General features: G+C 46.6%; 1 protein-coding gene and 1 long non-coding RNA gene across 8 annotated transcripts in view; one reads left to right on the forward strand and one right to left on the reverse strand.

Annotated features, from left to right (window-relative positions):
• The window catches only part of LOC147918310 (uncharacterized), a 13,332-nt gene extending 11,871 nt beyond the window's left edge, over nt 1–1,461 (reverse strand). The window contains exon 1 of one of the 2 annotated variants that reach the window (XR_015552478.1): nt 886–1,461. This is a non-coding gene — a long non-coding RNA (uncharacterized LOC147918310). The remainder of the gene's footprint in view (nt 1–885) is intronic. The other variant, XR_015552484.1, reaches the window with a different exon arrangement.
• ARHGEF5 (Rho guanine nucleotide exchange factor 5) lies at nt 941–25,570 on the forward strand. Of its 6 annotated transcripts, none has more exons than XM_004430646.3 (15): nt 944–1,037; nt 7,370–10,580; nt 11,137–11,194; nt 11,608–11,672; nt 11,887–12,140; nt 14,535–14,695; nt 15,200–15,352; nt 15,658–15,787; nt 16,079–16,153; nt 16,598–16,687; nt 17,830–17,987; nt 18,620–18,781; nt 20,570–20,640; nt 22,672–22,776; nt 23,496–25,570. In XM_004430646.3, the coding sequence occupies exons 2-15, from the start codon at nt 7,382–7,384 to the stop codon at nt 23,651–23,653; spliced, it is 4,839 nt and encodes a 1,612-aa protein (XP_004430703.2). In that variant the 5' UTR covers nt 944–1,037; nt 7,370–7,381; the 3' UTR covers nt 23,654–25,570. The 6 variants fall into 6 exon arrangements, with proteins under 6 accessions (XP_087288269.1, XP_087288266.1, XP_087288252.1 ...); XM_087432117.1 differs by having other exon boundaries at nt 15,200–15,253; XM_087432133.1 differs by having other exon boundaries at nt 960–1,096.
• The last annotated feature ends 1,573 nt before the right edge of the window (nt 25,571–27,143 follow it).

A 27,143-nucleotide genomic window follows, 5' to 3' on the forward strand; every position in this document is an offset into this window, starting at 1 on the left:
GGAGTAACGAGTGGGGTTGGGGGCTGAGCAGACTAAAATGAACATATCAAGAATCTCTGTCCCCTAGAAGAAGGATTCTTACTGTGTGTGTGTGACTGCACCATAGAATATTTTGGCATTCTTTGAAGTCTGTGGAGAGGTATAAAGATAGACCCACTCTGGCTTGGCCTCCAAGACCACTGGGGCACAAGGTTTCCCTGAAAGAATCAGAAAAAAAAACACACAGGCCTGCGACAGAGGCTTAGATACTTAAAAACAAACATACACACGTCCTGGGAAGAAGACAGAAGGAACACATACCCTGAGATATATAACCATCCTAAAACGAACTCAGATAATACATAGCTGCACATTCCTAGGCCGTAAGAGATGGCCTCCTAGGGAGACAGAGAAAGAGAGAGTAGGATACACCCTTCCTCATGCAGGGAGAGACAGGTAGACATCAAGAAGAGAAATGAACATTGAGGCCCGAAGATAAAGACGCATGTACAGACAAACACAGAAACTCAGACATTCAGAGACACAGACCAGCCAAAGAGAAACACCAACAGAGGGCAGATCAGCATGGTCCCGAGTCAGGCGCAGGTGAAGACCTGAGTACAGGGGAGAAGAAACGCGCAGCAGCTTTCAGAGACACACCAGGACACAGGCGAGGCCCCCCCGCTCCGTGCGGCCCGCGCCCTCTGGTCCCTCCTGCCGGCCGCTGTGCGCCCGGCCTGCGCCCCGCACGCCGCCCCGCTCTCCCGCCGCCGGCCCGCGGCGCCCGGTCCTCCGCCCGGCCGGCACTCCCCAGCTCTGACGCGGGAGCTCCCCTCACACCAATGAGGCTCGGCCGCCGCCGGGACCTGCCCCTCCCCCGGGAAGGTGTGTCCCTGGTTTCCTCACCTGAAACTTCCGAGGAGACCAGATCCCTCCCTCCCGTCCGGGCGGGCCGCGGGTGGGGCGGCGCGGGCGGCGGGGCCTGCGCTGGGGACTGCCGGCCGGCGCCGGGGACCGGAGGGGGCTCTTGGGCCGCGACAGCATGTGACACTGACCAGGTGGGTGCCCTCGTCCCTGCGCAGCTCCTGGCTCCGGGCGGCTGGAGAGCCCGGCGGAGGTAAGGGAGGCACGGGGAGACAGGAATCTAGGCCTTCCCCCTGGGACCAGCCCCAGCTGGGTGCCGGGCGCAGGCTCCGGAAATGGGGGGCTGGGCAGAGAGGCGGGGTTCGGGGCGTGTGACTGAGTACCCTGGTCAGGAAGAGGAGGGAAGCTGGAGGAAATACTCTTGCCTGAAAAACTTGCTTCCGGCCTGGTCTCTACCTTGGAAATGGGCACCCTGCCCCCAGATCCCCCGGCCAATAATCAGGGCTCTTTCTTCAAAGTTTAGGCCCTGGGGAAAGCTAACCCCTATGATAAGGGATGACTGAGATTCCCTTGTGAATGCGCTCCCAACCTAGAGATCTTTCATTGTCTCCTTCTTAACCAGGCCTGGGCCTGCCTTCCTTTATCTTCCTATGGATTAGCATTCTGCGTATGTCTAAGTACACACCTCCCCCTGGTAGCCAGGGTGCTTTAACCTGTAAAAATGACTCCTGCCCTGCCCCCCACCCTATTTCCGCCTATACTGGGAGTACTTCCAAAGCTTCGTGTTAATCACCACACTGCATTTTGAACTTGGGGAGGCGCGAAGGGAGCTGTTAAGAGTTGGAGGTTGGGATGGGGGTGCTAGAACCTGGTTCAGGCTCTAGTTCTGAGCATCATTTATAATTGCCTTCCAGCAAGACTGCCCTAGGAGAGCTGATCCTGATGCCGCTTGCTTTTCAGATCTCAGGCCCTTCTCTCCTTCCTGGAGCCTGGGTTCCCAAGACAGATTGTCCCTCTTTGTCCACCTAGGAGTGAACTCTGGCCAGGACTCTTGTCAGATTGAGGGGAAAGGGTATGTCAAACAGACAAGGGAGGGGGTGACTTTCCTTTCTAGCTTCTTCCCTCTTTTGCTCCCCCACTGCATTCCAAGCCCTTGCATCCTTGGCCTACTCTAGAAATCCCAGCCCCTCACTAAACAGCTCCTCATGTGGCCTCTTTCTTATGCACACCTGGGGTATCCTAGGCCCTAGCAAAGTGGGGATCATTTGTTAACCAATTGGTGAGCCTGAAACTGAAGCCATGTCTTCTGAGGGGGCTCGTGGGGCAACGGCTGGGGAGAGGGAAGGATAGGGGGTGTCGATTCTGAGTGACACTGCCCTGCAAGAGGAATGTATGTCATTACGCTAGTGGGGAGGAAAGAGGAGTCAGGAAGTGTGCAAAGGAATCCCTCTTATCAAAAGAATACAGTGATTCTAAATATAGTCAAGAGTCTTCATATATTAGGGGTCCCTAAAGGGTATGGCTGCCCACACTGTGGTCTGTCTGAGGTTGTCTGTGGCCACATTAAGCATGGCATCTGTGGGATAGACAGGAACATGTCATTCCTTGTGTCTGGAGTGGTCAGTCACTGTGTGGTGTGGACAAGAACGGGGTCACTCACAGGGTCATGGGTTGAACAGGAGCAGTGTCACTCAAGTGTCGGTGGTACAGATCCAAACAGGTGACTTACAGCATCTGGTGTGGACAGGCGCTGAGTCACTCACCATGTCTGTGGAGTGAACAGGAGCTGGTCATTTAGTGTCTGCAAGGTGGACCAGAACGAGCTCATCCTCACAGTCTTTGTGAAGGACACAAACAGGTCACTCACACTCACATTATCTTTGTGGATGGTGCCGGGGCCACAGGTAGGCTTGGTGTATGTGAGCATTAACACTAGAGATGTTCTCTGTAAGACCAACTGTCTACAAGACAGTGGATGATGTGATATTTTCAGACATTAGGGAATAGCTAAGAGATTTTTATTACAGTTTTCACTGGGATGGTGAGACTTTCGTAAAGTGAATAAACACTGGTCTTAGCAGTTAGTCGTCCAGAAAGCTACTCTTATTTTGATATCTTTGTAGCATTGGGAGCAGTAAAGTCAAACAGTGAATAAAGGCATACATCTATGTGATGGTCATATTTTCTAAATCAAAATTAGAACATATATCTTTTGATTTGGGGGATGTTTTCCTAAGGTGAGCAGCAGTATGGATGATATAGTGTAAATGCAGAAGTATTGTAACCTCAAGAATATTTTAGTAATTTGTGGTGTTAAGTCAGAGTATTCAAAACAGACACTGCTAGAAAATCCAGGAAATATGGTCCTCAAAAATACACATGGCACTCGACATCGGTTCAAAGAATAAGTAGTGTGATGAGGGGGAGGAGATATCTTTGAAATACAATTTTATGTCTCGTGCCTAGAAATGGACAAGAGCTAAGGTGTTGAGGGGCTCCGAGGGAGCTACTGAGCTCTGTCACACACTGTTAATGGGATGACTTGGAGCTTTATCTCAAAAGAAGTTCCGTGTAGATGGGGTCAGCAGATGCAAAATAAAATGTCTCTGGTCTGGAGGAAGCCCAGATCACCATGATGCCATGCTCATGCACCATGATGCTGTGCTCAGACAAATAGTGATTATTCACCGCCAGTGGAGAGGAAATGAGGTGGCAGCCCCATAACGGGCAGTGCAAAAAAACTCTCTCTTGATGTCTTTATGTGAGTAAAACTATGTTTTACAGACTTCCTTTAGCTTTGTCATGTTCTAGGTTTGTATTGCCTGATCGTAATAGGATTACTAGGACAAGATCAAGTATAGGGAAATGGTGGCTGAGCTGGTGACCACCAATATTTCCAAATGGATAAAGATAGTATTAGAAATAATGTCAGTGGGGTTGCAGGACACAGACTTGCATTGTGTCACTAGAATGGAACTGAAGATGTCCATGTAGCACACGGTGTATATAGATATAGCCTAAATAGAGCAGAAACACACCTATATACTGAGAGACTGCTTGTTGTGAGGACATGACGGTGTATATGGGTACAGTGACAGGACAGTATAGATGTGGGTAAGGGGAGACTACAGGTTTAGTCCCACGGTCTCCTTAGGCAGGTAGGAGCCAAGTTTCAGAAAGTGTTTACAGTGAGCAAGTATATTATTTAACGCGTGGTTGAGAGAATAGAGTCAGGTCACAGAATCATCCATAGTGATTATAGTATTTTGTACTTAGGGCTAGAAATAGGGAACAAATCACGCACTGTGTCAATTAACTGGAAAAGGCCATAAAAGTCCTTCTACACAAGGACACTTATGGTAGACATGGCCCATCGAGATGGTATCTGTGTCTATGGGGTGGCCTGGAACTTGTCACATACTACGTCTGCAGGGTGGCTAGGGACCTGCCTGTTTAATTATGTCAGGCTCTATTGCATAGAAACTGCAAGGGTGGCTTATTGCATGTGTGTGTGTGTGTATGTGTGTGATGTGCGTGTGGATGTGTGCTCGTGCAAGCATGTATGCATGTGCAATACCTCAGCAGGAAAACAGGCGTTTTGGGCAGGGGGCTTCCACTTTAAGCCTAGGCCAGACAAGAAAGGTGCGGGTCCAGGTGCTGCTGTGGGTTCCATAGGCCCCCGGGGTCTTCCCCAGGCTCGTGACCTGCCAGCTTTTTTACAGCTGGGCTTCTGGTTGCTTATAGTAGACTTCAGTCAGGAGACCTTGGTTTGAGTTCACCTGTACCGTTTGCTTAGGAAATTTGAGCAAGTGACCTTCAGTTTCCTCATCTGTAAATTAAGCAAAGTTTTCTGTGTGTCTCTAAAGGTCCTTCCAGCTCATAAATCCTATATTTCTCTCTTACACTTACTCTCTCTCTCATCAACAATAATTACAATCCCTAACATTTCTATGACCCTTAAAGTTAGCAATGTACTTTTTTGTGTTATCTTATTTAATCTTCATTAGAACTCCTTGCAAAGGAAGTATTTTATCCCCTTTTTAAAAGAAAATGGATAATCATTTGGATACCCAAGAAAATGGATATCCAAGAAAATGGATAATCCGTTTAAAAGAAAATAGAATATCAAATAAAGGATTTCTACAGTTGTCTTAAAATTAGCAAGATACAAAAAATGCAGAACTAAAAATTGAACAACCCCCTTTAACTCTGTGTTCTCCCTTCCTTCATTCATGCAATAAATCCTTGTCGAGGGCCATTTGAGCCTCAGGCAGAGGGCACCGAGCAGTTAATATGGCACTGTTTGTGCCCTCATGAAGCTCATGGTCTAGCCCAGACAACAGATATGTAACTACAAGTGCAATGAGTGTGAGAGAAGAAGCAAAGGGTTTTCTGGGGCAGGAAAAGAGGATTCCAGGCAGAGGAGCAGCACATGTGAAGGCCTACAGATGAGAGAGAGGGAGGTGAGCTAAAGGGACTGAAACACAGTGGGGTGGGGGAGGTCCTGACAGGTGATGAGGCTGCTGGAGGGGGCGGCAGAGGCCAGGTTGTGGAGGGCATATAACCCATGCTGAATATTTGCATTTGATCCCAGTGGCAGTCAGAGGCTACTGAAGAATTTAAACTAGAAGCGGGCTTTTAAGGATCACTCAGGTGCTGGGTAGAGAGTGCCTTGGAAATAGGGCAAGAGAAGCTGTGTGGAGGCCAGTGGCCAGGCTGTGCCCCAGGTGCAGTGGCCTGAGTGAGAGGCCAGCAGCATGCACCAGGGCCAAGCAGTGGAGATGGAGAGAAGTGGACAGACTTGAGGAATATTTAGGAGGCGGGGTCAGCAGGACTTGGTGACTGATTAGATATAGGGAATGTGGGCCAGGAGGGAAACAAGAAATTTATTTTATAATTGAAAAATATTTATTGAGCACTTAGTATGGGCCAGGTATTGTGCCAGGTATAGACAACTGAGCAGGACAGATATAGTTCTTGATCTCGTGAAGCTTACCACCTATTGTTTGAGATAGATGATAATCAAAATACACACATAATTATATAATTACAATTGTATAAATGCTACAAGGCAGAGGTAAAGTGAACTATGGTTGATAAGTGTACAAAGAGGAGTAAAGTAACCTAGTTAGAGGATTGGGGAACTGAAGGGGTTAAACCAGGAAATGGAGTCTCACAAATAACAAGAAAGAGAGTTTTTCTAATGTCAGTAGTGTCAAACACTGACAAGAATCACCAAAATAAGCATCATAGTATCTCCTTTGGAGTAAACAACTTGAAGATTGTAGGGGAGGTGGGCAGAGTGGTGCTAATGAAGTTTGGTTGGAGGTAGGTGAGATGTGAGGATATGAAGACAGCAGGTGTGAATATCTCCTTTCATGAGTTAGAAAGATGAGAAAGACATGAACAAACTTAAATTCTGTTGGGGTGGTTCTAACAGAGAAGATGAAGTTGTGAGAGGAAGAGTTGACCCATAGCATAAGGTCCCTGAGACAGCAGGCTAAAGAAGATGGCCTTGGAAAGAGGGGACACATCTTGCGCTGCCAGAGGAGGACAGATGGAAAAAGCGAAATGCACGTCACTGTGAATTGCAAGAAACTGAAGCAGTTCTTCTCCATTGGTTTCTAAATTCTTTGCAAATTAGGATATGAGGTATTCTGTGGGAAGTGAGAAGAGAGGTGAGAAGGTCAAAATTTTGAGAAGTAATGAGAAGAGTTTACAAAGTTGTTGGAGAGAAGGGGAGAGTAAGATAATGAGGGTGACACACTTTTATGGATGTAGTCGAAGTGGGTAACCGTTGTATCTACTATGGTTCTAATAAGTCTAGTTATCATTCCACTTTATAACAGCTGTCTCTATAATTGAACACAAAATTGTTGATTAGTTACAAGGCTCTGCTAGACACTATGGCAAATAAGATATAGTAAAATCCAGACCCTGTATAAAGGAGATCACACAATGCTTTAGTACCTCGGACATTGGCTGTAATGGCCAGACCTATTTTAATCCCCCATCAACAGCTTAGGAGGATGATCCCCCTCCAGACACTGCTTCTCTGGGCTGTTAGATCTAAGGTGTGTCACTCATAGTGTCTGGGAGTTATATGAGACTGAGTCATTCTTGGTGTCCAGAGAGTAACAGAGAGAGACTATATGACATAATACAATCTGGGGAGTCATGACCACTGGGAACACTTGTTACTCTGGCAATGGTCTTATGCTCTAATTTAATTCTTTATTATCTGTCTCCCCCACAAGAGTGCAGGCTCCATGAGGACACTGTCTTTGTCTCGTTCACTACTGAATGACCCACACTTAAAAGGGGCTCTGGGAAAATATTTATTAAATGAATAAATAAATGATAAGTTTTATAGAGGCTATTGCTTATTTTGTTGAGTAACTTTCTTCTCAAAGAATGCCTGTAAATGGAACCAAAGAAATGTCCCACTCTTGTTCTTTTTGGTCTATTCCTCTGATAGGTAAAAGCAGAAGAGGTGACAGAAACTTTATCTTTTATTCCTCTTTAGGATTCAGCCCTGATGGAGGATGAGGAGCCCCAACATGGAGCCTCAACTTCTATCCCTGACATAGCGGAATTCGATGCTATCCCTGAAGCTCTTATGAGAAGCAGCCAAACCCTTGCCTTGGGGCCTGAAGCTCAAGAAGGCCAGGACCCATCCTATAAGTGGGCAGAGGGACGCAGACTCTTGGAGACCCAGCAGAGAGATTTAAGGGATGTGAATGACTATGCAACAGAGAGTATGATTTCTTTCCCCAAGGAAGCCTCTGCAGATGTGGAGACCAACCAGGACAACCTTATGGCTGAGGCTTGTGACACTCCAGAGCGCCAGGAGGCAGTGCCTCAGAGCCTGGCAGACCGACAGGCGGAGACACTAGCTCCCCCAGAGCTCTGGGCTTGCCCTGTCCAAGGGGAACATCTAGACATGGTCCCAATATCCAGTGAACTGGGCAGCAGAATGGAGGTGGAATTTAGAACAGAACTCACTTCGTTGATATTGGGAACCGAACAAGCAGAAGAGAAGGAAAACAATTCTCCAGACACCTCTGCTCAGACCAGATTTTGGCCTTCCTGTGAAGAGCACCCTGCAGAGACCAGCCGGCCACAGGACTCTGAAATTGGAACCGTCAGGCAGGGGGAAGAGCTACAGTCTATGGGGGTGCAGGAAATCCAAGGGAGAGAAGGGCTCATGTGTCCCCAGGAGGCTGAGGGGCTGGAGGCGCAGGGACAAGAGGAAGTGGGATTTCAGGGAGCAGGAAGTCTGGGGGAGGATGTTTGTTCTGATGGGCATTTAGGGGAGCAGGAACACATGGGACAGCAGGTTAATGATACAGAGGAAGAACAGAAGCAAAAACAGGAGCAGATACAAGATGATGTGATGCTTGCCAAACAAGGAGAAAGAGAGGGGCTTAATGGGGGATTGGGAAGTCTGAATTATGCTGAGTGGGAGAGGAGGACTCAGTGCCAGGGAGATCTGGAACAGGGCGGACAGAGGCAGAGGGAGTGGAGGGGGCCAGAAGAAAGTAGAGTGGACACTCAGTATGAGGAGAATCAAAGCTTAGTGGGGAAATCAGTGGAAGTAACTAAAAAGCAAGAAGACCAGGGTCTATGGGGGACATTGATGCCAGTAGAGGCCCAGGAGGAGGAGGTGGGATCAAGCAAGGAGGACCCAGGGAATTGGGGTGGGGCTGCACTAGGGGGAGTGGGAGGAGAAAGGAATCCAGAAGAGGGGGAAGAGCATGATGGTCCTTCCACAGTGGCACTGGTAGCCCCTGAGGTGTCTTCTCCCTGTGACTTGTTTCCGGACACCTGTTATCCCATGACCAGGATTCCCAGGACTCAGACAGAGCCTAGGGCTGAGGAACTGTGCCCCAAAGCTCTGTCTCCTACACTGGAGCCAATAGGATGGTCCCACCAGCCCATTTCTGTACCTAGCTCCTTTCCTGCTGGGGAGTCGCCTGACCAAGAAACAAGTCAAGACAGCCAGCAAGAAGGATCCGAGCTGGGGAAGGGGACAGCATCCAGCCAGGGGACTGAGGTGGCCTCTGCCAAGACCTCTGTGACTCCTCCAAGGACACCAGATTCAGCACCTTCCAGTCCTACTGAAGTCTCCCCCAGCACCACTGCCTCATCATCTGCTAGCTCCTCAGTTGCCTTTCCCAGGAGGGAGCCCTCTCTTGCTGCATGTTCACCAGAAACCTCCAGAACCTCTCTCTCGACTGACAACCCGTCTCCCTGTGGGGCTTCCAAGACTCCACTGGCTGCCTTCCATGGCTTCCCATCTGCAGAGGCTACCATGGACCCATGTGCCAGCTCCGACTGGGCCAGCCCTCAGAGCCCCCTAGCCAACTGCACAGGGGCTGTCCAACACCTAAGGAGCAACTCCTTCCCGGGCTCTCACAGGACAGAGCTGATTCCAGACCTGGTGGGACTATCATTTTCCTTCTCCCATTCAGAGTTACCCCAGAGGCCCCCCAAACCTGCCATCTATGGCTCTGTGATCCCAAGAAGGGACAGGAGAAGTGGAAGGGACTGCAGCGTCTTTCCAGAATCTTCTAGGTCATTATCCGCTCCAGGGCAGGACTCTCAAGAATTCACCTCACATCCAGAGAGGCCCAGCAGTCCCCACAGCAGCCAGCAATGGGGCTCCCCACGTAATTCAGACTTAGCCCCAGGGTCTCTTGCCTGTGTCTCTTCTCCACCCCCAGTCTCCATAGATATGAGGATCCATGAACCTCCACCCCCGCCTCCTCCAGAGAAGAGGCACGTCCACTCCTCCATGGTGGAGAGAGATGGCCGTCTCCATGCAGTGGTCCCCACACTGAAACAATGTAGCCATCATCCTCCATTAGCCCTAGGTTCAGAGCTACATGGCCCCACCAAAGGCCCAATTCCCCAAGTTCCTGAATCCCTTGTGGCAAGGCAACACCGACCTCTGCCCTCTACCCCGGACACTCCCCACCATGCTCGGACCTCTTTCCCCCCAAGGCTGAGATACAACAAGCCATTACCCCCAACTCCTGACTCGTCCCAGCCCCACCATTCTTCCATTTCTTCTTCCACTAGCCCAAGAGTCTACAGGCCTTTACCCCCTGTCCCTATCATGGATTCTCCCACTGAACCACCCCCGTTACCCCCAAAGTCCAGGGGGAAAAGCAGGAGCACCAAAGGAGGACTCATGAATTCAGGGGTTCAAGCCAAGCCAAGGCCTGTTTGTCAAGAGTGGACCGTCTCCACTCCTCATGTTGCTGGACGTACTTCCTGGCCCCCAGCCATGGGCAGATCAACAGATTCTTTGGCTTCCACCAGTAGGAGTAAGAGTGAAATGTCCCCTGGCATGGCTTTCAGCAACATGACAGCTCTTCTGACTCCCGGTTCCCCCAGCAGCCCCTGGCCTCTGGAGCCCCAGGGACCCACCTCTGAACCAGGGCTCTCAGAAGGGTCTGAGACCCCTGCCAGAGGATCTTTGAGAAGAACAGCCCCTCAGGAAGGAGCCAATGGCCTGAGGAGGTCAGACGTAGGCCGAGCATGGCAGCCAGAAAAACCTAGCCATCCCCATCTGGAGAAGGCGTCCAGCTGCCCCCACAGGCGGGACCCGGGGAGACCACAGGAAGGGAGCAGTGGACAGGCTGCAGTCCCTGATGAGGGGTCAAATAAGCACAAGGGCTGGAACCGGCAAGGCCTACGCAGACCTTCCATCTTGCCCGAGGGCTCTTCAGGTGAGCAAGGACAACAGGGACACTCACATCAGACCAAGCTTTCTCCACCTCTTACCACCTCATCCATCTTCTGTCAGGGGCTCCTGCTGTTCCCTCTGCTGGTTTCACTCACCCACATACCCAACCCCACCATAGAAGGAAGCCCAGAGAGCCTCTCTGAGCTCACGATGCTCTTCCTTCTCCTTCCCCTCCCTCTCCATCACCCAACCATGATGTTCTTTTATTGTGTATCTCTTTTTCTCAGGGTTGTTCTGGACCCCCACTTCTTTCCAGTTACCAACACCTGCTTGATGTCCTCCTAGTAGTAGAGAAGACATCCTCTACTTGTCTGATTCATGTTCTGACATGAGGGATGGGATGTCCCTAGTACTAGGGTATTAGTGTCCTCAGATGCTTTCTCCTTTGGTACTTCCCTCCCTCACAGATTCCTAGTGGAGCTCTTTCATTCCACCCCCCAACCCCCAGTTGCCTGCATCTCCCTCTCTAGGTCTTACCTTCTTCAGCTCTCTGAAAGTCCCTCTAAAATCTCAGTTACTTCACCCATTTCCATTTTCAGATATAAGAGGTCCAGCCGTGGAAAGATTCCCTGTCCTCTCAGACACCATTGTTTTTCGGTGAGTTACCCTCTCTCCTAACAGACACACCTGTATTCTCTTTTTTTAGGATTCTGAGATGTCCATTAGTTGACAAGGGTTCTGGGACCCTGTCTTTTCCAGGGGTGGGGAGGGGAAGAGACAGACATCAGGATTCCACGGTAGAGAGATCCTTTATATACCTGCTTCTGTCAGCTGAGTCCAAGTCTCCCATCCGTTTGGCCATTTACTAAACCTCCTATAAAGGTTCAACATGACATCCAAGAAAACTCCAAACTACCCAAAAGTGGGTCAGGCTACAACTTGCCTCGTCAGGGGATTTGGCCCTGACATCCCTGCACTGAGAGTTTAAAGACTATCTCATCTACAGTTACCTGGGGCTTCTCTGTATCTAATGGCCAGCGAGCACCCCAGAGCCCTTCTCTACTCCACAGGGAGAAAAAACCAAAGGAGCTGATGGGAGGCTTCTCAAGGCGCCGCTCGAAGCTCATCAACTCCTGTGAGTACCTTGAGACAGAACCACAGACCCACTTGGGTGTTCTGCCCAAGACTGGAGAGGGGCTCATGGCTCTCAGCAGTGGGGTGGTGATATCTATAGGGAGACAGAATTGCAGGAGAGCCAGAAGCAGTTTGGTGGCTTCTGTCTGTTTCTGTGCCTCAACTCCCCTGTCTCCCTAACTCTCTCCCTCTCCCACGCTTCTTCACTGCTGTAGCTCAGCTGCTGTACCAGGAGTATAGTGATGTGGTTCTGAACAAGGAGATTCAGAGCCAGCAGCGGCTGGACAGCCTGGCAGAGGCACCTGGGCCCGCCTCCCCCCGGCAGCCCCGAAAGGCCCTGGTCTCCTCAGAGTCTTACCTGCAGCGCCTCTCCATGGCCTCCAGAGGCTCCCTCTGGCAGGAAATCCCTGTGGTGCGCAATAGCACCGTGCTGCTCTCCATGACCCATCAAGACCAAAAACTGCAAGAGGTACACAGCGGGGCAGGGCGGGCAGGGGAAGGGGATACAGGAGGGAAAGCAAAGTCTCATTTGTTTGCATCCTTATCTCATACTCATCACCACCACTGAGAGCAGGCTGTCCCCACCACACACTCATGCACATCATGACTATTGGTCATCTCCACTCTGATGGATTTGAACTGCTTTCTGAATGTCACCACTCTCCCTCCTCTCCATCTCCTCATGCTATGGGCCCTTTACTCCTGCCCATTACTGGTTTAAGCTCATAAAAAGTGACCACGCCTCTGAATTTCTTGGGAAGAATGTGGAATTAATCTCATCACTACTGCTTAGACTAAAAAATTTCCCCGCTCAACCAGGGTTTCAGGCTACACTAAAGTTTTCCTCTTCAAACAAGGCACATGTAGGGGCTTTTGTTGCGTTCCTTCAAGAGTGCCCCTTGCAGCTGTCCTGTGGTCCATTGGTCTCACAGAGGCTTTTGAATGACCATCAGTCTCTGCTTGGTTGTCACTCCCAATAGCAAGACTGTAGTAGAGGCTGTTTGTCTGATGTTATTGCCATTAATAGGTTTTACGTGGAGAGCTTCTATGTTTACTGCTTTAAGGTCAAGTCATGCTGACCTGATTTTGAATCCTGGCTCCACTGTTTACTAGCTGTCTAACCTTAGGGAGGTTATATAACTTCACTAAATCTCAGCTTGCTCACCTAAAAATTGAGGATAATAATGTCAACCTTTCAGGGTTGCTGTGCAGTTTAAATCAAATAACATATCTGGTTTTTAGCCTAGTGTCTGGTACAGAGTGTGACACATAGCAGTGCCATACTCTCCCCCTTTCAGAGGTGAGAAGGAGTGAAGTTTTGGCCAGAAGGATTTACGGGTAAACAATGCTCTTACCAAGTCAAACAAAGACAGATATAAATATTTAGGTGTTTTGAAGCTCAGACTTGGGGGCCCTGTTCTGACCTCAACTTTTAAAGCACGTGGAGGATATTTAGAAAATCACTGATCTGCCCCATATTTATGGACCAAACAATGGGGAGATGACATGTGCTCTAGCTCTCTTTCACCAACTCCAGCATACTAGGAAGTCCGCGAGGGCTCCTGGGCCAGCCCTGATCTCACATTTCTCAGAAGAGAGACCTCTATGCCTCGACCTCTTGTGCACACATATTCCTTTCATAAAATAGCACTTCTGGGGTCTACAAAGTGCTTTGACTGACTCCATTTCTTTTGATTGTCACAACATCTTTGTGAGGTGGGGGTCATTATATCTACACAAGAATATTAGAAAACTGAGGCTCAGAGATTAAATGAGCCACCCAAAATCATATAGTCAGCATATTTTAGAGCCAGGAGGCAAACCTGAACCTTCAGTGTCCCTGTTAGTGTTGTTGTATGTGAGGGTCATCTGGCCGTGTCATCAGTTATCCAAGTCATCACTGAGGTGTGGGTGTCTTCTTTCATTTTTCTATCCATGCATGTATCTTGAAGCTGCATGCTTGGATGAAGAGCATGACCAGCCTAGCTAGAGAAGGACAGGGCCGTGAGTCATTGTGCCCCCTGCCAAAACCTCCAAACAGGATCTCAAGTCCTGGACGATTTCCATGAAGCCACAACTGCATCATCTCATTCTCAAATATCCTGCTTCCTTCCATTTCTCCTCAAATCCCAAATCACCTTCATCCTCTAAACCTTGTCCTCTTTTAAAGTTCTCTAAGTGACTCCATCGTCTGCCCATTTACCAAACTCCAAAACTGAGGCCTTGGCTGTGACTTTTCCTTCTCTTTCAGCCCCCATTCTAGCAAATAACCAAGTCCTTCCAAATCTCCCTCCTAAATAATTGTGAAATTTGCATACCTCTCCCCATCCTTGTGGCTCTTCTGGCCTTCATCTCTCATCTGGACTTACTGCGAAGTTTCCTAACGTGGCTCTCTTGGCCCTTCCAATCTTTTCTCCACACTGTGCTCAGAAATATCTTTGTAAAAACAAATCTGGCCAAGTTGTTTCCCTACATAAAGCCTCTTTTTGTTTTCCCATTGTCGTAAGTCCAAACTATTTTACCTTGTTTACATAATCCTCCAGACCTTGTCTCTGTTTGCCTCTCCAGCTTCATCTCCTGCCACTACTATAGTATGCTTGGTTCCAAAAACACTCAATTTATTTAAGTTTCTTGAAAGCATCTTTTTCTCTGACACCTTTGGAGGCTTTCACATGTTCTTCCCTTGGCCTCAAATGCTCTTTTCCTGTCCCCCCTACCTTAGATTAGGTTCTGGTATGACTGTGAGCTATAAAAGAATCTGTCTTGTTCATTGTTCTACCCCTAAAACTTTACACAGGGGCTAGCATACACCAGGGACTCAAGAAATGTTTTTAATCAATCTTCCTCCTCCTCAACCTCCTAGGCCAAATTTGAGCTGATTGTGTCAGAAGCCTCATACCTGCGCAGTCTGCATATAGCTGTGGATCATTTCCAACGTTCAGAGCAGCTCAAGGCCATTCTTTCCAACCAGGATCACCAATGGCTCTTCTCTCGTTTACAGGATGTGCGTGATGTCAGCACCATGTGAGATTCCTCTGCTTCCAAATGCCACTTGCTCAGCCTCACTATCTTTAGCCTATAAACCTTCAGTTGTTTTTTTTCTCTCTCAGAAACCCTCTCATTGCTCCCTCCATGATTCCCAATGGTCATATGAATAGGGAAAGCAGAGGAGAGAGTGTGTAGGTGGATAGATCCATTAATGGATAAATAAGTGAATGAGAAATGCCTCCTGGGTTGAAGTTTTGGATGTACTGTGGGCCGCACTGCATTTGAGATGTGGGAAGCATCTAAAGATCAGAAAACCAGAACAGGTTCAAAAGAAGAACAAGAAATGGAATAACAGGACCAGAGAGTTAGATCAGTGGTAAACTGGGGACAGCCCTAGTGCACAGCAAGGGGCACAGAGCTCAGGACAGTCAATAGAAGTTATTTACTAATAGAAGTCACAAGCTCAAGGTATAGCAGGGGTCAGCCAACTGGTCACGTGAGGCTCACGAGTCTCATGAGACTTGTTTGGATGCTGTACAGGTTCCTTTCAGACCTGGAGGAGAACTTCGAGAACAACATCTTCACCTTCCAAGTGTGTGATGTAGTCCTGAACCATGCCCCCAACTTCCGCCGGGTCTACCTGCCTTATGTCACCAACCAGACCTACCAGGAACGCACCTTCCAAACACTGCTGTGAGACCCAATCCCATTCAGTCCCCATGTGGGCCCTGCAATGACCTTGCACCAAAACCCCCAACACCCAACCCAGAGTGCTATCCCAGGAGCACATGTTCTTGTGCCTGCTCTGTGATCTTAAGTTCTAACCTTCCTACCAGATCAGATGCCCTCAGCCATTACATCTGGGCCCCCTATACATTGAATCCCACCATTCCTTCCCAACCCACAGACATTCCACTGAGTCTCCACTCCCCATGCCTTCGCTGTGTCCTCCAATACTCCCCACATCCCTCCTCACCTGAGGCTTGCTGCCCATGCAGGAATACCAACAGCAGTTTCCGAGAGGTCCTGGAGAAGCTGGAGAGTGACCCCATCTGCCAACGCCTTTCCCTCAAGTCCTTTCTGATCCTGCCCTTCCAGCGCATCACTCGTCTTAAACTGCTGCTCCAGGTACAGCAGATCCTACCTGGGTCCTCTCCCTTCAATTCAAAGGGATGATCCCAGGAAGTCCCAAGACTATCTGTTCTTCTGCCACTCTTCCACACCCTGTGGATGACGTGAGCAGTCTCCTCACTTCCCACATCCTCCTTTCTCAGGGTGAATTTGCTGCTAAAATTTTGTTTCCAGAATTCTCCATTAGCCCACCCCCAATCACCTCTTCTATTAGCCCACCCCTATCACCTCTTCCTGTTTTCCCATCCCTTCTTTCCATCTGGCTCCTACCTACTGTTTGTTCTATAGAACATTCTGAAGAGAACACAGCCTGGCTCTTCAGAGGAAGCTGAGGCCACGAAGGCACACCATGCCCTGGAGGAGGTAGGCAGCCACCACCCTGACTCTGATGCCCTGATTGTCCTTCACAGAGAACTTTTCCTTGTCCAGGCCCATGACTCCAGGAAGCACAGGACCCTGCCAATGGGATTGCTCAGCCACCTCACTGCATCCACCAAACCTCCAAACATACATACCCCACAGCCTCCTCTCCCACACGGAGGGCACTCCACACCAAGGGACTCTGCTCTCACTACCACAATCCCCAGATTAAATCTTCCTTTCACCCAGTCCAGGAATGTTTTATCAGGTCATACAAAGCATACCAGAGTCCTAGAATTTCAACTTGATGCTGCCTTCATGCAATTTTAGCCTGGTAGAAAAGACTGAGGCTCTCACAACCGATTTCCAGATTTCTTTCAGGGGACTCAAAGGTCAAAGCCTCTAACACAGTGCTCTTCCTCTTTCCTCACCCTGCTCAACACTCAGCTGATCCGAGACTGCAATAACAACGTCCAGAGCATGCGACGGACCGAGGAGCTGATCTACCTGAGCCAGAAGATTGAGTTTGAGTGCAAAGTGAGTTATTCCCTAACCCCCCACCCTGCCCATGAAACTCTTTAGCTTATCCCACAGGTCACCCTCTAACATAGAACCATCTTGCTCACACAGTCCTAGTCTCTAACCTCATCTCTGCACACCTTCTGTTCTGTCCTATTTCTAGGATACCTGAATACCTACTTCAATCTCCATGGTATATTGTTAAATGAAATGGGCAGATACAGAACTGTGTGTGTTATAATATATTGCCTTTGGTGAAAAAGTAGGAGGATACAAATTTGTATGTATATTTTCTGGTATATACATAAAGAAAATCTGGAAGGATACATAAGAAATAAAGAACAGTGGTTACCTGAAAGAGAGAGTGTTCATTTGGGAACTGGGCAGATGAGGGAGAATTTATCAGTGTAAACCTTTATGAAGATATATTTTTGGTGCTTGAACCATTCAATATTTTATCAACTCTCCATCTACTTTTACCAAAGAAATGTAAAATTGAATCCAAATATAGGTCCAAAATCTCCCAACCAAGTACAAATCTAAAATAGACAGTCTACATTCAAATTCCAACTCAGAACAAATACCATCTTCATCTCCCTGGAAGAGAGGGAAAAGCTTATCCACATATTAATCATAGTCTGGTACCCTTATCTTTACCCAAATTCCAGCTCCAAGCAGACCCCACCTAGTTCTCCTTATTCTCACTCCCACATGTGATTCCAACTGCTTCTCTCATGTCTCTGGTTATAATCAAAGAAAGAACAGATGTCAGAACTTCTCAAATCTTTTGACGTTAAGACACACATCATGCTGTTCCCTGCCTTGTTCCTTCACATGCCCTGATTGGGCTCTTCTTCAGTTCAAGCTTCTAGGGAGGAGCTTTCTCATATAGTCGCTATCCTGGGTTGGACCATAGGCACATTCCATTGCCTGAGCTATGGACATAGGAGCTGTACAGCAGTGGACATTGGTAGTTAGAGGGTTCAGAGAGAAATCAAGTCTAAGTAGATGGGTTATGAGCAAGAGGGAAGATGTGGAGGAGAGGAATGTCAATGGCAGAACTTAGGAGAAAGAGGCATGGTTAGGAAGGGAGGACTGAGAGGAAGCCTCATGCTGTCCTGTCTGTGACACTGCCTTCTCTGTCTTCCCCTACCCTGTAGATATTCCCGCTCATTTCACAGTCTCGCTGGCTGGTGAAGAGTGGAGAGCTGACAGCCCTTGAGTTCAGTGCCTCCCCAGGGCTGCGAAGGAAACTGAACACGCGTCCAATCCACCTGCATCTCTTCAATGACTGTCTGTTGCTGTCTCGGCCCCGAGAGTCAGTGACTGGAATGGGAGGCCAGGGCGCAAGAGGGAAATGGGATGAGGCAAGAGGGAAGGACTAAAAGGGACAGAGAAGGGTCATGTTCCTAAAAGAACCCTTCTCAATGGTTCAACCCATGGTGTGGAGGTCACGGCCTAATGAAGAGAAAGAAACATCCAAAGCAAAAAAGGGGATCCTGCCTAATTATGTATGAAATCAAATGGTAGGACCCATGTTGTGTTACAGACACGGAGCAAAATAGAGCAAATTAGCTTATCACATACTCCATCGGTCTATTTGAGGTTTCTTTGGGCTAGGCTCAGGCTGCTAGCCTAGAAGCACTTAGCCAATTCCAGATCCTGACTCTTTGGGCCTAAGGGCCTTAGACAATTTGTATTGGTTCTCTCTTCAACTCTTTAAAATGGCAAAGTATCCATTGCACTAGATGTGTGGTTTGCCAAGCTGGTGACAAATTCCTGGGGACTCTGGAGCTACCATCTTGGGAGCAAGTTAGCACCATCTTATGGTTTTTATGAGAATATGCAGGCTGCCCAGATGCTAAGAACACGGATTCTGAATCAAAAGATATGAGGGTGGATGAAGCATGACAACTCTAGAATCAGGTTGAAAAGACTTGTATTTTGCAGGGGTAGCCGATTCCTGGTATTTGACCATGCTCCCTTCTCCTCTATCCGGGGGGAAAAGTGTGAAATGAAGCTACATGGACCTCACAAAAACCTCTTCCGACTCTTCCTGCGGCACAACACCCAGGGCAGCCAGGCTGAGTTCCTCTTCCGCACCGAGACTCAGTGAGATGGGGCTGGGCAGAGGAGTCGCAGGGAGGTGGGAGGACAGCTTGGAAAGGACGTGGGACCAAGGCAGAAAATGTGTCCAGAAAACAGCCACAGCACTATTTAGCCCATTCTGGACTGGGGAGCATCCATAGAGAAACCCACCAAACTCCTAGAGCTAATAGACGCCTTACAGGAGACTGGGTGGGAGAGGGTGTAAAGTCGCTATGAATGCTTAACATCTATTTTATACCCTTTCATCAAGAAGGGCAAAGTCTATGAGATACCAGAAAGGAGATGGACTAGTATGGAGTAACTAAAGAATTGGATTACTGACATCATGAGCAAATGCCTGTGTGTACAAGCCAGAAATTCCTCAGTGCCCAAGACTGGTGGGCATATAAGTGCATAAGACAGGCACTGGGGTGCCTTTAGCTTTCCTTGCTCCCACCTTCCAACCCAGTCCTCTGCTGAACAGAAATCCATAGTGATGAGAACTTGGATTTGCTCATCTTTTTAGTAATAATTTTTTAAAAAATACATTCACCCATACATTTTGGAGAGTATTAAAAACAATACCTATAAAATCTGGTACACAATGCCTATAATATTAAACAGCTATAAGACTATAACTATTATTGCTGTTATAAAAGACATAAGAAATGTCTTCTTTAAAAAGTTTGATATAATTTCTTATGGTCTGAGGATCCTCATGTTGTAGACACTGTTCAGTTTGGTCCCTCAGAAGACAGTTCAGGGTGGGATCAATAATGCCTGTCCTGGGCCGGCCCCGTGGCTTAGCGGTTAAGTGTGCACACTCCGCTACTGGTGGCCCGGGTTTGGAGCACGGGCGCGCACCAACACACGGCTTGTCTGGCCATGCTGAGTCCACGTCCCACGTACAGCAACTAGAAGGATGTGCAACTATGACATACAACTATCTACTGGGGCTTTGGGGAAAAAAAAGGAGGAGGATTGGCAATAGATGTTAGCTCAGAGCCGGTCTTCCTCAGCAAAAAGAGGAGGATTAGCATGGATGTTAGCTCAGGGCTGATCTTCCTCACAAAAAAAAATAAAATAAAATAAAATAAAAAATAATGCCTGTCCTCACTTATGAGACAGAGGGGCTGGTACAGGGGTTTGTATGCAAAATGTCACCTAAATCAGATAATTAGATGCAGACTCATGTTCTTTTCTTAGTGCTTTGGGCAACATCTTCCAGGAACAGTAATAGTGTCCTCTTTCAATTACTCCAGCAAGTATGGAAGCAAAGGCTAAGATAATGCAAAAACCTCCAGATAATTACAAAATTAGGCTTGGATTATATTACACAACAAAAAAATAGTAGATATATCTCCCTGATCTAATTATGATTACAGAATAATTTTCATCTCTGAGATAGTTGATTGAAGGGAGGTGGCAGAGGAGTGTCAAGAATTATGCAAAGTGATAGAGGCAATCTAAACTGAGATGAACATTTTGCTCAGTACAAGTCCCAAAATGGAAAATGTACATGTATATACTTGACAGTTGACTTTTTGCCCCCACTTGCAAGATACAAGAAGCCATTAGGAGGATAAGCTTAGAAAGACAAGGGAAAAATATAGGGTGACAAGACACATTATCATATAGTTCAAGATCCTGTCATATTTCCAACCAAGCAGAGTCACATTGACTTTTGTCCTAGATATCATTGAACTAGACAACTTTTTGAACTAGGCAAGTAATTTCCCTTCCCCATCATTGGCCCTTATCCTACACCCCTAGAGCTGCAGTTGAAGCAATGACCCTGCTTTGTTTTCTCAGAAGTGAAAAGCTTCGATGGATCTCAGCTTTGGCCATGCCAAGAGAGGAGTTGGACCTTCTAGAGTGTTATGGTGAGTGAGGGTCTAAGAGGGAGAGAATAATGGCAGGGTCATAAGTTTCCCTAGGATATAGGAGTTTAGGAGGCTGGATGGTAACTCTGGGAAGCTTTCATTTATTGCTTTTGTCCAGAATTTCAGGGTAGAAGACTGGCCACTGGAGCTTAAACACCTGAGATGCATCTGCTTAAAACTGCTCATCACCTTGACAATGCCTCCCTCCCATACTCTCCCTACCTTGGGCAATAGCTTGCTCTTTTTAAGTATTTGTCTCTTTAAGTCTATTCTGCTATTATTTTGCCTAGATTTTATCGGCTTAAAGGTCTTAGCCCTGGTGGGCTAGTGGTTAAGATTCCGCTCTCTCATTGCTGGTGCTCAGGTCCGTTTCCCGGTCAGGGAACCACACCACCCATCAGTTGGTTGTCATACTGCTGTGGTGGCTGTGTGTTGCTGTGATGCTGAAAGCTATGCCACCGGTATTTCAAATACCAGCAGGGCCACCCATGGTGGATAGTTTTCAGTGGAGCTTCCGGTCTAAGACAGCCTAGGAAGACTAGTACCTGACCACACACTTCTGAAAAAATTGGCCATGAAAACCCTATGAATAGCAGCAGAGCATTGTCAGATATAGTGCAGGAAGGTGAGAGGATGGAGCAAAAAGACTGGGCAGGGTTCCTTTCTGCTATTCACCAGCTCACTAGGAGTTGGAATCAACTTGACAGTACTAACAACAACAAAAAGGTCTTAGAGAAATCCGGGAGGATGTAGGGCTGGAGTGGGAGTTGCAGGAGGGTTAAAAACACAGTAGATTTGTCTTGACCACACTCCCTCCTGTATAGGATGACCTGAGACCACTGCCCCTTACCCCAGGCTTCCAGGTACCCACGGGCAGCCACAGGCACACATGCATTAAGAACGTGTCTGCATTCATGCCAAGACTGGACTTCTAGGTCTCATATAAGCCCCACAGTTGTCATCCAGCAAGAATTCCTTAATTCATATCCAGAGAGGAACTGAACTCAAAGGAATACTGGGCCTGTAGTGACTCAAAAAAACCAAATACAAGGAAGCTTGGAAAAGGAAATAGGAGAACCAGACTGTAAACTGAGTTCTGTTCTGTAATTTGTTCACTTTGTAATCCATCTGGTTGCCTTCGGTTCCCTGGCAGGTAAGGAAGGCAAGATAATTCTTCCTCCCTCACTGTGATCTTGTGAGTGGCACATGTGGATGAGCGGTAGAAAAAGACGTAGAGATAATAGTGCAGTGTTCTGTTTGTTTTCTGAGAGAACCAGGGCAGTGTGGTAAAGTAGAAAGAACAATAAACCCGTGTAAGATGGTATGTTTATGAGTTAGGAATACTCTGAGACTTGTTATCTTGAGCTTCAAAACTGGATTTCCCCTGGTTCACAAAAATCTAGAAATATTGAAAATCCAAAATTTCCTCAAGAATCGGCTTGATCAACCCAGTCATTTATAGATGAGGAAACTGAAGCTAACGGGGATTAAATGCCTTGCTTAGATCATACCCGGAACCACACTGGTTCAGTCTCTTCTAGCCCTACATCTGGTACTGTGAAGAATGAGTCACAGACTCAGATTTTACAATCTAGTTGGAGAGACATAATACATACATGAAACAGATAAGATAAGAAGATAATGGTGTGGCATAGACAATCACTTTTAAAGGAATTCAGAATCCATTGAGGTCCAAAGAGTCAGGGAAGGTTTCAGAGGGAAGATGGGTCTCTAGCTGAATCTCAAGTATTTGTAATAATGAGTCACTAATGGTGGTCACAGCATATTTCTCAATTCATCTTCCCTGGAGAAATAGAATTTTTGATTGATTTCAATTCTGATATTCCTCTTTCCTTATCAACTGTTTTGTTCCCTGGTAGAAGATGGAGACTTTTCCAGTTGTGTCTTTTGTCTGTAACTTTCAGCAGCCCAAACTTTCTCTATCACAAGTCCTCCCAACCTCCCTCTGTAATTACTTCTCCATGTTCCAGTCATTTTCCTAACCTTTCTTCACACTCTTGTCTTCCAAAGCCTCCCCACAAGTACAGTGCCTTCGAGCCTACCATCCCCGAGAGAATGACGAGTTGGCACTAGAGAAGGCTGACGTGGTGATGGTGACTCAGCAAAGCAGTGATGGTAAGAGGGAGAATCCACCAGGAGTAGGCTGGGCATTGGAGGTGGACACCCTAGGTGGATGTATTAGTTTCCTAGGGCTGCTTAACAATGTACCACAAATTGGGTCGCTTAAAACAATAGAAATTTATCCTCTCACTGTTCAGGAGGCCAGAAGTCCAAAATCAAGGTGTCATCAGGGCTATGCTCCTCTGAAGCCTCTAGGGGAGGATCCTTCCTTGCCTCTTCCAGCTTCCAGTAGTCTCGAGTATTCCTGGGTTTGTGGCAATCTCTACCTTCGATCTCTACTTCCATCTTCATGTGGCCATCCTCCTTCTGTGTGTATGTGTGTGTGTCCAAATTTCCCTCTTTTTATAAGGATACCAGTTATATTGGATTAATGGCCCACTTTACTCAAAGGTGACCTCATCTTAACTTTACTAATTACATCTGCAACCACCCTGTTCCCTAATAAGGTCACATTCTGAGGTACTTGGTGTTAGGACTTCAACATGTATTTTAGGGGAGCACAATTCAACCCATGGGAGTGGAGAAGGCCCAGGAATAGGCAACTGTAGGCTTTGCCAGAACCAGAGCAGCCAGGGTTAGTGCATTGGGAGGCTGGACTTCCCATGCTGGGGGCTCTCCAGTCTATTCAGTCTTAGGATTAGACAAGTTTCCAGGAGAAATTATTGTGAGTCTTTCCCAGGTAATTCTTCTTCCCACCCACTTTGTGCCCATAGGCTGGCTGGAGGGCGTGAGACTCTCAGATGGGGAGCGAGGCTGGTTCCCTCTGCAACAAGTGGAGTTCATTTCCAACCCAGAGGTCCGTGCACGGAACCTGGAGGAGGCCCAGCGAGTCAAGACTGCCAAACTACAGCTGGTGGGACAGCAGACCTAGCTATTCTCTGAGAGAAATCCCCTGAGCTTAAGGGCAACACATTCGTGGAGAGGGCTGGCCCCAGAACCCTGCAACAGAGGCCTTCTGTGGACCAAGAACTAGACCTTCTGAAAGCGACAGGACAAAATCCAGCTACCAGTGCTAGTCCCACGCCTCCTTTTTTGTGCTTTGTGCTTGGTGGGAGGATTTTGAGGGACTTTGCACTGGTATCTAGGGACCTTTTTCTCATAGGAAAAGGGACAAATGGGGCCTAAGCCAAGAAACTTTACTTCTACTACCATGTAGTCCTTAAACATTCTCTGCTTCGGACTGCAGATTCAGAGCTGACCAGTTTCCATCATGGCCGTATGTTAAACAGAATCTGACCTCAGTCCACTGGAGGGAAATGTTTAAGGGAGTTAACACATCAGATGGAAGGGTCAACCTTGTGACCCCTAAGGTATCTTCCAACTTTGGAGATTTTCCATAATTATTGGTGTGAGGTCAGTGCATATATCTCTGGGATCTATGTCTCTTGGTGGCCACGTGAGGGTACTACTCTCTCACTCTAATAAACTTGGCACTTCTCCAAGCATTTTCTTTTCAGACTCCTCAGCACTGAACAAGGTCAGAACACGGAATCCCATGAGGGTTTGGATTTAGATGTAATGAGAGACCAAGATGGTGCCTAGGTTAGGCAGATGCTGACTCCTGCTTTATGACTCCCGAGAGTTTGGGCAGCTTTTCTGCTTGTTATAGCCTCAGAGGTTGTAGAATGAATTAGAAAGAATTGAAGGAAGGCTAGTTTGGATGGATTTGGAAATCTAGCTCAGACCATTCATAACTTTATATTCCGACCTGAATTATTGTGAAGGTATCTTCCCAGCTATTTCATCCTCTTTGTAAAAGTCAGCATAGTGTAATGGAAAGAGTTCTAGAATCCAAGTCAAGAAACCTCAACTCCAGTTACTGCACTGCCATAATTCAGCCTGTCTGTGTCTCAGGTTCCATAAATGTAAAATGCAGGATCGGACCAAGTAACCTCCCAAGTCCTATCCAACTCTACAATGTACGATTCTCTCTCTCCTATCAGATTGCCCTGCTGAGTTGAAGAGCATCACTCGTTACACCTTGTTCTCATATAGTGCCCTTATACAGCAATAGTACTTTTAAGCTGGATCATTATGGTCCTTGCCTGGACATTCTAGTACTCCATTTTATCTTTAGGAGAGCTCAAGAGTACAATTGCATTGCAACTTTGTACAAAGGTAAGAATAATACTATAAACTTGTCCTATGCCCAATTAACAATGATATGACATGATAGTATCACTTCTGATGACACATTTTATTTTCAATGCATCCTAAAATGTAAGTTAGCTTGCTTAATTTTTAGAAAAGTTGTCACTATAGTAATTAAGATGGAAGTAATATTAATTTTACCTAAATCGGTTGACCCTACTAAAAAAACTAAAATAGGGATAGTTTTGGAGAAGTTCAATTGAGGTTTTTCACTATTTTCGTAAAGCCAGCTTTCTATTATTAATATATGATATATTAATATGTATATGTTATAATGTAAACTAACAACTAGTTCTTCTTAATAGCAATAACCATAATTATAATCCAAATTATTTGTTCAAACCAGTATTTGAATACTGGCCATATGGCTCAAACAGAGCCATAGTCAACCTTATATTTTCTAGGCAAATTCTCCCTTATCTTCCTAGAGAGATAAAATATCAACTTCTGAATGATACATATGCAAGTAACTTTTTTAGTTGAATGACTGCTTCTTTGCTTGAAGTTGCTAAGGCTTTCTGAGCACCTTTGAAGCTGACTTCCATAAGACTAAAACTGTTTTTAGATGTTTAATATGTATTCGTTTAATTGGGTGATTCTCACCTCATCTGGGAAATTAAAAGACAATTGGCTTCTACCTGTTCTTGGTTTTAAAAACAAAAAACAAACAAAACTTAGATGTGAGTAGTCTCTCCTCAGTTGAATTACTAAATTTTCCATACATTGGGTTTTGAAAAATTGGGTACAGTTCTCCTTATTTTCTGCTTCCTTCTTCAGATTTCCAGAATTTAACTCAACTTATTCTTTAATCCTAATTGGCATCACTGTTTTAGAAACATAGCAATTTCTTATGCGAGAATGTGAAAACAACCACTAACAGTGCTTTTTGGACAGAACTACCTTTGAGGCATATATGAATATACAGTATTTTGTTGGCTTTTGAGCAAAACCATGCACACAGGTAATGTCTTCAGGAGACACAACAACAGTCCTATCTACAGCCCCTTTTCTGAATTGTACCGTGCTTGGCGCTTAACATCTCTAGATAGATACTGAGTTATTTCCTCTGTGCACTTGACCATGTTGAATTTCCTTCTGTCACTTTCACCTACTCACGCAGCATAGAAAGCTGTTCTTTAAAGTTTATTTTCACCATCAACTTTTCACTGAGAGTTAACTATGGTCTTAAGATTTTTATTGCGCACTCCTTGCTCTATCATGGTCATTTATAATGATTTTAATAAGATTAGTGTCCATGTTAGTGTCTGGAAGGCTCAGAGTTTGAGATGTGTTTGTTTTCCCGAATTTTGTTTTCTCTTAAACAACTTCTATATGCATGATTTGCTACGAGATAAAATGGATTTGGGTCCTATAATGCCTGTTTTTTTTTAAATTAGCATTTGGAGTAGGCGTTAAAAGTCTGAAAATCTAAAGAAATTACATTCGCTGGCTCCCTTTCTTTCACATACATAGATAAACTCCATGCCCTTTTGGACCCCATTTGCTCTACCCACAATAGTCTGTGTGCTTTTAAGTATTCAGTGCTGCCCTTATAACCTCTTCTTAAGGAGGTAAAATTAGAAATCCAGTATTTTGGTACAGTGGCCCTTTATAGACACAACTATTCCTAACCCACCCACCCCAGGACACATTGAGATGGATACGTGCTTGTACATGGTTTCTCAAAGCTCTACATACATATCTTTTTCTGGTGATTCGGCTCTATCACTCACCCAGTTCGGTGACCCCAAAGCTGCATTTGCTATAAACATGACTCAGGAGCTGCATGATTGCAGCAACTCCCAGCCTGCTGTTTAATGTAATCTTCTAATTCTGAAATCAGGTGTGCAGAGAGGCCAAAGGTTACAAGTAAATAAGCTAAAGAGAAACAGATACCACACTCAGTGATGATTCAAATGTACTTAGAATATTCTCTATACTTAATAGTTTTTGACCCACTTCTTCCGACCCACCCATTTTAAATGACAATTATGGCGTGGAAATTTCTCTAGCCTCTTCCTTGAAAGAAGATGAGGCAGAGCATCTCTTCAGTCTGCAGAATCCCAGGCAACATTGCAAAAACAAGGCTATGGGCACGAAGAAGACTCAGGGAGGGCAGGTGAGTGGACGAGGGTGTTTATGCTTCCTGGGTGGCCTGTGAGCGGGAAATGTGTGGAGGAAAGGAGCTGGGCTGGTGTGTGCTGTAAACT

This window comes from Ceratotherium simum, chromosome 1, assembly GCF_057802395.1.
Source record: "Ceratotherium simum simum isolate JZ-2026a chromosome 1, ASM5780239v1, whole genome shotgun sequence".
NCBI lineage: Eukaryota > Metazoa > Chordata > Mammalia > Perissodactyla > Rhinocerotidae > Ceratotherium > Ceratotherium simum.

Bases quoted from the DNA above. Each gene is read 5' to 3' on its own strand.
- ARHGEF5 (XM_004430646.3), top strand. From the start codon at position 7,382: ATGGAGGATGAGGAGCCCCAACATGGAGCCTCAACTTCTATCCCTGAC. The intron at 12,141-14,534 runs GTACACAGCGGG...TCAACCTCCTAG, and splicing joins AAGACCAAAAACTGCAAGAG to GCCAAATTTGAGCTGATTGT. The intron at 17,988-18,619 runs GTCAGTGACTGG...TGTATTTTGCAG, and splicing joins TTGCTGTCTCGGCCCCGAGA to GGGTAGCCGATTCCTGGTAT.